Genomic DNA, 11708 nt, shown 5'->3' with positions numbered 1-11708 from the left:
AGTAGGATTTATAAAGTTCAATTAGTTATCATTAGGAATGAGTAGAATTAGTCTTTGAACAGGTCATTCGATGGTGACAAATCCTTGGCCTTTGTACTTCTTTGCCTTTGTGCATGTTTCAAGTGTCGATAGGATTTTATTGCTTACATCTACTTTGCGAACTTTCCCATCTTGACCAGGATAGGTTTCTGAAACTTTACCAAGTTTCCATTGGCCGCGTACAGCGTTCGAGTCCTGAATGTGCACAATACCGCCTACTTTAACGTTTTAGTGCGACGTATGCCATTTCTGTCGTAAGATAAGGCTTGGAAAATAGTTGGTTGTCCTTTTTTCCAAAACACGTTGACAATAGTTTGTATGAAACTGAAGCGTCTTTTCGGGCTGGCATTTTCATCAAATGGTCCACTTGGTATACGAGATGTAGAGCGTCCAAGTAAAAGATCATTTGGACATAGATAACTACCATCATCCAGGGACGTTGGGTGTCTCCCGATTGGTCGTTCGTTCAGCAGGTTGGCTGTTTCAAATAAAACCGTTTGGAGTTCAGAGAATGTCATAATATGTTCACCAATGGAAGCATTTAAGGGACATCTTGAAAGAACGGATGAGTGATTCTCTTACTCCATTTTGCCAGGAAGCATCGGCGGAAGTAGATTTTCATTCAAAATTATTATTGATACCATAGTTTCTCAGCTTTTCCCAATCCCATTTTTGGTGATTTCTTGTAGCTCTTTATTTGCAGAGACGAGTTGAGAACCGTTGCCTGAAAATAGTTTTGCTGGGTAACCTTTGAATGCTGCGGAACCTTCGGAGTACCATTAAGAGTTCATTAGCACTGTAATCTGCGGCGATGTCGAAAATTACACCATAGGCTTTTGAGAATGTTCTTCTTTTCACTTCGTTTCTTACTTTTAAAGGTCCGATGATTTACTTGTCAAGTATTTTACAAGTGATACATTTGAGTTTGATTCCTTTGATAAGTTTCAGGAGTCTTGGTATCCAATACTTGGTTCTTATTTTTGACGATGTCGTTAGAGCTCCGTGATGACCTCTTTTATGTACATGTTCGGCGTATAGACATGAGTAGGGATGATCATAGGGTAAAAGAATCAATTTTTTTTGTGGTAACCCATTTCCAACCAATGATTTCCACGCCCTATTACAACATATATACCGTTTTCTTTCAAGGCAGGACATAGACGTTTATAGTGGCCACATTCCATGTCCTTCAGCATCTGTTGCTGGCAGTGTCCTGTAATTCTGCTTATTTAATGTCTTCTGGTGTCAGATTTTTGGTGGCATTTTTAAAAGATATTGGTTCCCACACCGGGAATCAAACCCGGGCTACGGCGGTGAGAGCGCCGGATCCTTCTTTCGATATTTATATCCTCGACATCGGATGTGATTCGATACCGTATACTTCGAATGTTACGCTTCGACCTTGACTGTCGATTCTTGCTTACTTCAAATACAGAGAATTCACCATACCGATTTAGCGCTTATTTATTGCTAATTTCTCAAACAGTAAACGCCTATAATTTTGTACTTTTAGGCGCCGCCGATGAATGTTGTTAACGGTGAGGACCGCCTAAGTAGAAGTCACACTTGATAGTCACGCTAGCTACACCAATAACTAACTGCGCTACATCTAAATTACGGATAGTAAAATAGAAACTGGACCTGAAGTATCCGAGATATAATTTGAATCATCCGAAAGAAGGGAATTAGTTTAAATTTATCAAAATTTATAGAGATTTATGTCACATGACTCGTTTGTGGCACGTCACCCTATGTCACATGACTCGTTTGTGGCACGTCGCCCTATGTTACATGACTCGTTTGTGGCACGTCGCCCTATGTCACATGACTCGTTTGTGGCACGTCACCCTATGTCACATGACTCGTTTGTGGCACGTCGCCCTATGTCACATGACTCGTTTGTGGCACGTCGCCCTGTCACATGACTCGTTTGTGGTACGTCACTCTATGTCACATGACTTGTTTGTGGTACGTCGCCCTATGTCACATGACTCGTTTGTGGCACGTCACCCTATGTCACATGACTTGTTTCTGGTACGTCGCCATGTCACAAGACTCGTTTCTGGTACGTCGCCATGTCACAAGACTCGTTTCTGGTACGTCGCCATGTCACAAGACTCGTTTCTGGTACGTTGCCCTGCACACAGGGCAGACGTGTTTAGTGCTGGTGGTAAACTCTTCGAAGGCTTGCAGGCATGTCATGTGGAATACGTGTGAGCACGAGAGTAGTACGGAAGGCCTGTGCTTCCCTGCGCATGCGCTGGTCTCACGGTTATACAGGCCTTGCTGGGCAAGAGGCATGATGCATATGGGGCAATCGGTTGTGCACCGCTCCACGGCCTACAAGCAGAAAACCGACACAGTATAATAAATAACATCAATCCGAGGTGATTTGGGACAAATGAAACCATGTCCCCTGTACCACCTTACATGAACAAGTCTTCAAATGAACCCATGTCCCCCTGTACCGCCCTAAATTGACCAGGTCTTCAAATGAACCCATGTCACCCTGTCCCCCCCCTAAATTGACCCGGTCTTCAAATGAACCCATGTCCCCCTGTCCCGCCCTAAATTGACCAGGTCTTCAAATGAACCCATGTCCCTTGATAATGAACCCGATCCATATATACAGTAAATCACACATGTTCTTCCACAGTCCTCTCCCGCAGTACTCCATGAATTTGCGAACAGATGCTCACCTTAAGCCGTGCCTGTTCCCATTCTTGACTGGAAATTGGCGATTTGATGCAATCACCGTCTATTCGACTGAGGAGAGATGCAATCGACTGAGTCGACCCAAGGTTTATTGGTTGACAATGCCATGTACAGGCCTTAACTTACAAGGCCACATAAAGCATCCATTAAAAATACCATCAGCGGCAAATTACCACAGGCATATTGTAGTACTTCATTTTGATATTAATTGTCTTTTTTAATTTTCCTTTCAATTGTGGAACGAAGTTTGAAAAAGTGTGAAGGAAATAAAAACAATAGCGGGTGATGTCAAAAAGAAGGATTAATAGATGTTAAAAATTGAGCTTCAGCCGTGCAACAACCTAAAACCTCATGCATTTGGTTGAGCCTTTTAGTAATACAAAAACACCATTTCATAACCTAGTGTAGAAGGTGGTGGCACTTACCTCATGATATTGCGGCTACTTGCAAGAGACTGGTTGATCTCAGACATCAGATTGTCTACAGTCGCTCTGCTTGCCTCCATTGATCCGACCAGTCTATCAGTGATACTCTGTAGCTAGATGAAAAAGATGCCAGGCTTATACACACCAGAATAGACAAATGGGTTTGTAACACAAACGGACCCCATTGAAGGGGTTCTTTGGGGTCATCACTTGATGCAGAGTCAGGTGTGAGAGGAGGTCCATTAACGAAGTCCTGTTCAGCAAGATGTTAAGTATTTCAACATATATTTTCAACCAATTTCAAAAGACACACTAAAAAGGGAAACGCAAAAATGATCACCAAAGTAGCTTTATTTACCAAATTCAATAGAAAATGTCAAAAGAGCTTCCCTAAATCAGCCAATGGAAATGGATGCTCTAAAACTTTGAGGTACTTTAATTGTTAGGATGAAAGGATACAGCTCACTTTATCAGATCTACTTTAATCTCTGAGTGTAGGTGCAGTGGTGGTTGTAATGGGTTTTCCCAAGAAAAAGCGTATGTTTTGATGCTGTTTAGGTGTTCAATGTTGCTAGATGTATGACAACACAAAGCTGGGACAGGATCAAAGATGCCCTGGGTCTCCCCTAGCTTCATGTTAACACAGATATCTACCTTGTTTTCGTAAAATTTTTGTCTTAGCTTGGGATCTTTAGGAGCCACAGTCTGCCTCAGTTTTCTGTACCATGACCTTAGCACATAGCCTCGCCAGGCAGCCTGGATCCTACATTGATATGAAAATAAATAAACAAGGAACATGTATAAATGGAACGGGACCCATTGGATACAGGTGCTGTGGAGGGGAGGGGTTTGGGGGCTGCGGCCCCACCACTTTTTGCGACAGAAACAAGTCAAATACTATGATTTATTCTTTTCTTATTTTTTTTTCAATTGTCAGCGCCCCGCTTTTCAAAATGCCCTGCAGTCCCTGGGATACATTTCAATTATATCAAAAAGGTAATTCTAGTAAAAGGCAAATAAAATACCTGATGACACATTTGACTCTGTGTTGCTTTGCTCCCTCGTGTATAATCCGTTTCTGGTACTTTTCCTTGCGGCACATTGGACAGCATTTCTTACCTGAGAACTTTTCAAATGCTTCAAGACAAGTCTGGACAAAGATAAAACAAACTAATATATTATCCTGATGGTCAACTAAGACAAAATAATACATCCTCTTATTGGTTAACTTAAACAAAACATGCTCTATTTTGTCAACTGGATGCTTCCAGACAAGTCTGGACAAAGATAAAACAAACTAATATATTATCCTGATGGTCAACTAAGACAAAATAATACATCCTCTTATTGGTTAACTTGAACAAAACATGCTCTAATTCGTCAACTGGAATAATGGGTAAAATACAAAGGCAACATACCCTATGGAAGACGTGGCTACAGGACAAGAGGACCTGGAAAACATAATGAGCACGAACATATGACATAATTACATGGAGGCAGGCAAGCATATACGTTGTAAATCATACAGTGCATATGGACAGGAAGGAAACAGGTACTGAAGGCAGGACTAAGAACAAATATTTAATGCTTTAATTATTATTTCTATTTTCTTCAGCTGCCTTGCTTGTCAATCACATTCTCCAACAAGTTAGATTTGAGGGTCACTGGTTATTGCAGTTGAGTAAATTGTGGCTTTATCAACACTTGTTACTTCATTTTGTGTTATACATTTTAACTAGCGCAATGGTGGCCAACACGGATGACCCCCTGGGAATATTGATGGCTTTGGAATGCCAAAATCAATCTAATTCATTAAAAAATCAATTAATCAATCTTCATACATATACTGTAGGTATTTTTTAAGGAGGGGGGGGGCTGCTCCAAGGCTAACAGCTTTATCCAAGGACCACATTGTTTTGGCTTAAAATGATCATGTTGGAGTGCAGAAATCCCCTCTTCTCCTCCTCTGCTCTCATCTCTGTCAATTTAGGGGATGGTAGCCCAGACCTGGGACTCTCTTTGTGCTCGACATTCTGGCTCGTGTGAAAGAGGGTCCAGTATTTATTACATGTGCATGCGTAAAAATACACCACATATATGGGGTATGACGTGGTTGCTTAGTTCAAGATGGCCGTGAAAGGGACAAGCAAGGGTTTATTTCAGAAATAATACACTAATGTTGTTCGTTTGGATTAATACTTGATTGTCAATCTTTTCTGGGAATGGGACAGTTGGTAATTAGAGTCTGAAAACAATATAAATCAATGAACTTTTCAGTATTGGTTATTTTCATGTGCATGCTTCATACAGTAGCGTCATTTAAAACAAGCTTGCGCTGGTTCGAAATTCTATTTTCAATCACAGATGGTAATTAGAGTCTGAAAACAATATAAATCAATGAACTTTTTAGTTTTCGTTATTTTCACATGCTTGCTTTATACAATAGCGTCATTTCAAACGAGCGTGCACTGGTTCGAAATTTTATTTTCAATCCCATTTTATCTCGTTGTTCTAGAAAAGAAATCCCAAGCAGGTTGCTGATATTCCTCGCATGTATAAAACATTCTTTTTAACTTAGCAATGATATATTTTCTAGGAATCGACACACCTTAGAAATACAAGCGCACGCAATAACAAACGTGCGCTTGTATTACAACTTTTGCTGAGAAGATCGCTGATTGGTACATATTTATTGCGGGGTTGTAGCCTTATTTACGCTCTACGACTTGACTTGTAGAAGTGTCACATACAACTAAAGTGTGCTGTATAAATAAGCCTTGAATTAGGTACCTGCTGTAGGTTGCCAAAATCCTCCTTACATATCACACAAGGTAGTGTAGAGTCAAGCCTTGCATTTGACTGCTGCTTCACACTTTGCCAGTCTGTGTCAGATAATAGCTTCTCAGGAGCTTCAACCAGGCCATACTTTTGTGCTGGAACAACAACAACAAAAACATCAGTAGTGCCTTAATATGGTGATGAGGCCAAAAGAGAGGGAGAGAACTGAGACATGGAAACAAATAATTCTTAACTATAATAATAACATTAGCATTTCCTGCCTGTCAACCGCCAGTTGAAAAATTCTGGAAATTAAGATTTGCTATGGCCAATGCCTCTTTTTGTTCAGCATTGTTTTGCCTTTAAAGGAGATGGTTTTAACCAAAACTGTTTTTTTGTTCTATTTTTTTAGTGCAAACCAGAAAATCCCTGGTTACCTGATGTATTTAAAAGTAACATATAACATAATGTGGAGTCCTACCTCTGTCGTTCTTTCATTATCTTTTCCTTACTACTAGCCAAATACTACTAGCTAGACTATCCTGTACCCAAGAACTAAACGGTGTGTAAAGTGTACTGGCACCCCCCTTGACCGTCAAACAGTAGTCCATTTTTTATTGAAGGATTGTCAAGCACTATCAGTTTCTTATAATGATACCTATCAGGGGTTTCATTATCCCCTGGTGGCAGGCGGAAAAGCCATCCACTTTCCACCCAGCACCAGCTACTTTTGTTTTAAAGTCGACTTAAGTTTTATTTAAACAGAAAAGATAAAATGACTTCCAAACCCTACTTATCAATTTCCACCACCTATTCTGAAAGTTAATGAAAGCCCTGCCTATGACTGTCCCCCCCCCCCCCCCCCCTCAAATCTGGGTACAGGTCTGTTTCCTTCACCTAAAGTTGGTGGGGGTGGCACAGGGTCCAGCACATATTCTTTATTAGATTCTCTTGTTTCAGGGCCTTTTCCCCCTTTGATGCGTGCTGCTGTGGATCTAGGCTTGGCTGCAACTGGTAAACTATGGTTGATCTTCTTTTTAACAGGATCTTTGAGTGATAGAGATCTTGCCCAGTGATCTTGTAATGCTACAGCAGTCAATGCAGTGTTGGGCTGTGAGATAATCAAGGGAGCTTTAAGGAACTAAGTTTAAATGAATGGGCAGTTCTCTGTCTGGTGTTGACAATAACAAAATTCATAATTGTGTTAAGTACTTTAAGTTATTTTATTTGTTATGCCAATTTTTATTACTTATTTTTAGTTTTACTTTGGGTTAGCATGTTAAACCCCAAATAAATCTAACGATATTGTATCTCTTACAGGCCTTTTTTCGTTTTTGTCAGTTTTGTAACACGTCTTTTTTCGTTTCTCCTGCTAAGCACCTAGACAACAACATCCAGTAAGATAACAATTCAACATATTTACCAAACTTTCGAGCTTGTCTCTTCTTTCAGGGGGCAGTTTAGCTGCTTTTCCACTTCGGTAGCTCATTGCAGATTAATCTAAAGCTTTTTGAGCCAAGTCTACATACCAGAGTTAAAACGTATTACGACCTCAAAACAAAAACACTGAACAACTTTTTGGCCGCTGACATTACCAGCTTGTACGCGGGCGACCACATAGGAAGCCCGCAATGCTATTGCACACAAAATGTGGAAATCATCGGGCTCATTTTTTTTTTCAAATTAGTTTATTCTAATCAGGCACTCTGTGGAAAATAAATGCAAGTGCGCATGTTCCCCGGGGGAAGATGTGTCCGAGTCTGGTGCAGTGTTTCGGTTTGCAGCAAACTCACCTTTTTTAGCCACTCCTCAATCAGCGGCATAGCCAGAATTTTTAACAGGAGGGGGGCCAAAAGGGAATTTTAAGGCATTTTCTCCTGTACTTTAGAATCTGTTTCATACATTTAATGTATTTGTGTCTGCTAGAAGGGGGGGAGGGGGTAGGTCTCCCTAACTTCAACTTTACTTCAACCACTCTATCGTTTACTAACACATTCTATTTCAAGCAATTTCAAAGCAAAACTTTATTGCAAACAAGCTAAAATAACATGAAAGTACACTATAGTACATAATTAACTGTCTGATTCTTTGTCATTTTTTATTGTTAACCCTTTTGGTGGAAACATTCTAGAAACCATGAATGGCATTTACAGGAAGTAAAGGATAGAAAATATTAAAAACAATCTAAAGAAGAAAGAAGAGTTTCCACCAGGGCTCTAGCTAGAGACCATGTATTGCATCATCGTCTAAGCACGAAAAGGTTTCATCATCATCCACCAGTAGCCCTTCTGCCGATTCCCCGTCAGAGTCCACGCTAAGGAGGAGTGGAGGAGATTGGCATATCACACCTAGGCACAGATGGACAGACACATTAGTGCCTGAGGCATGATGGAAAAGAGTGGAACTATGTCCATGTGGTGACTAGACAAACATCTTTGGTGGGGGTTGGCTAGGATGATATGAATACTCTGCAGGGGAGGGGAGAGCTGGGGCTGAGGGGGGAGAGGGATATGAGTATATGGGAGGGGAGAGCTGGGGCTGAGGGGGGAGAGGGATATGAGTACATGGGAGGGGAGGGCTGGCGCTGAGGGGGGGAGAGGGATATGAGTACATGGGATGGGAGGGCTGGCGCTGAGGGGGGAGAGGGATATGAGTACATGGGAGGGGAGAGCTGGGGCTGAGGGGGGGGAGAGGGATATGAGTACTCTGCAGGGAAGGGCTGGCGCTGAGGGGGGGGGGGGAGAGGGATATGAGTACATGGGAGGGGAGGGCTGGCACTGCTGGCAGATGATGCATTTAAACTTATCTAAACCTTATGATAGGTAATATGACAAAAAAAAAGGTCAGCTGTGTAAAGAAAGGATGAACTGAAGAATTTGAACCTTCCATAAAAAAGAGAACTTTTTCAATGAGTTGTTTATTGCTTGAGCCTTTGAACACAGAATTACCTTAGGACTAAAATTACCAAAATAACTAAGGTAATAAGAACAATATTTGTACAAAAGCTCTTTACCTAGTTTCCGAATAATTTTACACATGTTCTCAAAAGTTACAAATAAAAAAGGAAGCAATATGTTTAAAAATGTCCAAATGCTTACAGTTAGTGCTATATAATTCTCAATTTTTCATCATCTTCAGCAATAGCCTCGGTACTAAGTTCATCCCCAGTCCCCTCTCCGCCATCAATACTCATATCCACAGAGGTGACAAGCATCAGCTGATCTGTCAAGGGAGGGGAGGGTGGGGTTATTGTCACAGAAACATAGCATTTTGCAAAAAAAAACTTAGGGCCCTGTAACAAGCATGCTTTTTCTCTTTCAAAAACAATTGCAAACAGCACAATTTTTCTGGTAAGTGTGACACCACTTATAAAACGTGTATTTCTTTAAGTCACAGGAAAAACTTCATGAGGACAAAGTGTGTGCAATTTGCATTTTTTTGCGAAACAAGTTGTAGACCTAAGCCACAAAATGAAATCTTCCAATTACATTAAACATATAGTATTTAAATATTACCTGTTTAATTGTTACACAGTCGCAAATAATTAACAAATAAAACATAAAATATGGGGCTTTGAGCTTGTCATTCTTAATATTATTCCACTATGGGAGGGTTTGAGGTCAACATCAGATACTTACTAACTGCAGCAGATAATTTTGAGTGTCTTCTTGCTAGATTCTTAGCCATGTTATCCCTAGCAATCTTTTGTAATCTGGAAGAGATATTAAATAACTATCTCTGAAAATCTGTGGAAGGGCAGTTGTTATTTTCATTTCTATTCTTCCGTTAATTTTCGATTTTTATCTCAAATTAGGCATTTGATGTGGAGAAAAAAGATTTTCTCAATCATAATCATAGGATGATTCATAGGCACTCAGGATAAGTCATTATTTGTGGGCAGGGCACAGGCTTCCCACCCACATCAGTGAGGGATTTCTAAGGACATACGAATTAACGCGAATAAACATTTATTAGTTATATCTTATGCTATAATTTATGAAATAAACTTAGTTAGGATGTAAATGGATCCGTCTGTGGTGTTTTTTCTCCTCAAGAAGCTCAATTTTAAGAGTTTAGAGAGATATAAGTTTGTCTCGGATTTTGAGATTGCTTAAAAACTCAAAAACCTCGGGAATAGTCCCATCCCTCTCCCATCCTGTACCAGTGTCAGTGATTTTGTGCTGCTTAAAATCTGTCAGAAAATCGCACTGAAGCTGAGGTAGTCAGAATTAAGTTACCAGCCTTGTCTCATTAACATACTTAGTATCGACTCAAAATCCAAGACAAACATATCTCTTAAAATTGAGCTTCTTGGGAAGAAAAAAAAACACCACAAAAGGATACATTTACATCCCAACAAAGTTTATTTCATGAATAAGAGAATGAAGATATCACTAATAGATGTTTATTTGCATGAATTTGTATGTCCTTAGAAATCCTTCACTGACGCGGGTGGGAAACCTGTGGGCAGGGTAAGTGAAGCACAGTCATGGGGTGGTAACAACCAGAAGGTGTATCATGTCCTAAGTGGTTCTTACAGGTCTCTTGGACAATAACCAAGTAAGGGTATTGCATTGAAAATCAAACAAAACTGAATGCTATAAACATTGTGGATTCAAGAAGTCTGATTTCCAACAGAATACAAATTGTATTTGAAAATTTACAGAGAACTTACAAGGAGCTGTCTTTTAGAACAGGCAAGGACCTGGAAACCAACGAAGATATCGCCCCAGCTGAAACATAAGCCATATTAAAAAACATGATCATCACATCTAAACTGAAACATTAAAATCGTTTCGGAAAAACACCAACTTATCGATCTTATGTATGAACACTTAATCAATCAATCAATGGTTCACATTCATAAACACAGGGTAACACTTGCTTAGCTTACAGTAAGTTTGGCTTTCGGGTCTTAGTGTTGATGTATCGAGACAATATATCCACTTTTAAACCAAGCACACAAGAGCGCTTGCTCTTAAATCCGACCATAACGTTACATAAGTTAAACGCGATAGTCCAACCGCGTAAGACATGACGGAAAAACCTGGAAAACGCGCAATTCCAGATAGAGAAAGAAGACACAATTTCTTACAATGGCTATAGGTTCCTTGTATTACGGACTGATTTTCAAAACACAAATAACATGAGGCCGAAGTGCACATGACCAGTTTTTGGCTTTTTAAGATAATTTTTCCTTGATCATCATTGCCCTGTGTATCAGTTCAGGGACGAAAAGCTAAAATTTCAATGACACTTTACAAAAAGTCGCATCAATTCAAAAAAAGTCGCATCAATTCAAAAAAAGTCGCACTTGATATTTTGTTTGCTATAAGTAAATAAGTACTCGGAGAAATTCTCCGCCTTATTCGATGGGCTTATTTGAAGCGTCACATCATGTTTTTCCGTCATGTCACCGCGTAAGCGAATGTCAGACAAGGGTACACTATAGTTAACATGGCTTACATTTTGACATTCCACCCACAGAAGCAGCGCTTCTCTGTAGATACAGAAAAAACAATGTCTAAGTAATATTATATAAAGATGAGATATCGATAAAAGGTATCCTTACGCTCATGCTCGCTGCCTTAGCGAACGACCTCAAACAACGTGCAGAAATGGCGGCCATGTTGAATCGAACGTGCATACTAGCATGCACCGCGCTACCTCTATACACTTTGTAGGGAGGGGTACGTGAGGTTTTGAGCTCACTAGTAAAAGAATAAATTTAATTTTTCTTTTCATAAAAAG

General features: G+C 40.1%; 2 protein-coding genes across 3 annotated transcripts; both read right to left on the bottom strand.

Moving 5' to 3' along the window:
- Nucleotides 1-1683: 1683 nt before the first annotated feature.
- Nucleotides 1684-7557, bottom strand: LOC5504316 (RING finger protein 32). The gene is made up of 9 exons (XM_032372600.2): nt 7381-7557; nt 6855-7068; nt 5970-6112; nt 4598-4630; nt 4205-4329; nt 3834-3942; nt 3180-3292; nt 2739-2805; nt 1684-2379 (listed from the first exon to the last, which is right to left on the bottom strand). Exons 1-9 carry the CDS (start codon nt 7444-7446, stop codon nt 2149-2151), a joined length of 1101 nt encoding a protein of 366 aa, XP_032228491.2. The 5' UTR covers nt 7447-7557; the 3' UTR covers nt 1684-2148.
- Nucleotides 7558-7963: 406 nt separating this feature from the next.
- On the bottom strand, nt 7964-11639 carry LOC116611993. Of its 2 annotated transcripts, XM_032372601.2 has the most exons (6): nt 11530-11639; nt 11424-11457; nt 10633-10690; nt 9596-9669; nt 9056-9179; nt 7964-8305 (listed from the first exon to the last, which is right to left on the bottom strand). In XM_032372601.2, the coding sequence occupies exons 1-5, from the start codon at nt 11602-11604 to the stop codon at nt 9064-9066; spliced, it is 357 nt and encodes a 118-aa protein (XP_032228492.2). In that variant the 5' UTR covers nt 11605-11639; the 3' UTR covers nt 7964-8305; nt 9056-9063. The 2 variants fall into 2 exon arrangements, with proteins under 2 accessions (XP_032228492.2, XP_032228493.2); XM_032372602.2 differs by lacking the exon at nt 9056-9179.
- Between the last annotated feature and the right edge of the window lie 69 nt (nt 11640-11708).

The sequence above is a fragment of the Nematostella vectensis genome, chromosome 7 (assembly GCF_932526225.1).
Source record: "Nematostella vectensis chromosome 7, jaNemVect1.1, whole genome shotgun sequence".
Lineage (NCBI taxonomy): Eukaryota > Metazoa > Cnidaria > Anthozoa > Actiniaria > Edwardsiidae > Nematostella > Nematostella vectensis.
This window is presented reverse-complemented; position numbering and strand designations above follow the sequence as displayed.

What these genes read in the sequence shown, in the direction of transcription:
- LOC5504316 (XM_032372600.2), bottom strand. Translation starts at nt 7,446, where the DNA reads ATGAGCTACCGAAGTGGAAAAGCAGCTAAACTGCCCCCTGAAAGAAGA. An exon ending in GAGACAAGCTCGAAAGTTTG is followed by an intron (nt 7,069 to 7,380) that starts GTAAATATGTTG and finishes ATTATCTCACAG; the next exon opens with CCCAACACTGCATTGACTGC. An exon ending in AGTAGCCGCAATATCATGAG is followed by an intron (nt 2,806 to 3,179) that starts GTAAGTGCCACC and finishes ATCTCTCCTCAG; the next exon opens with TCGAATAGACGGTGATTGCA.
- LOC116611993 (XM_032372602.2), bottom strand. Translation starts at nt 11,604, where the DNA reads ATGCACGTTCGATTCAACATGGCCGCCATTTCTGCACGTTGTTTGAGG. An exon ending in TGTGGGTGGAATGTCAAAAT is followed by an intron (nt 10,691 to 11,423) that starts GTAAGCCATGTT and finishes CTTATGTTTCAG; the next exon opens with CTGGGGCGATATCTTCGTTG. An exon ending in AAAATTATCTGCTGCAGTTA is followed by an intron (nt 8,306 to 9,595) that starts GTAAGTATCTGA and finishes ATCTGTGCCTAG; the next exon opens with GTGTGATATGCCAATCTCCT.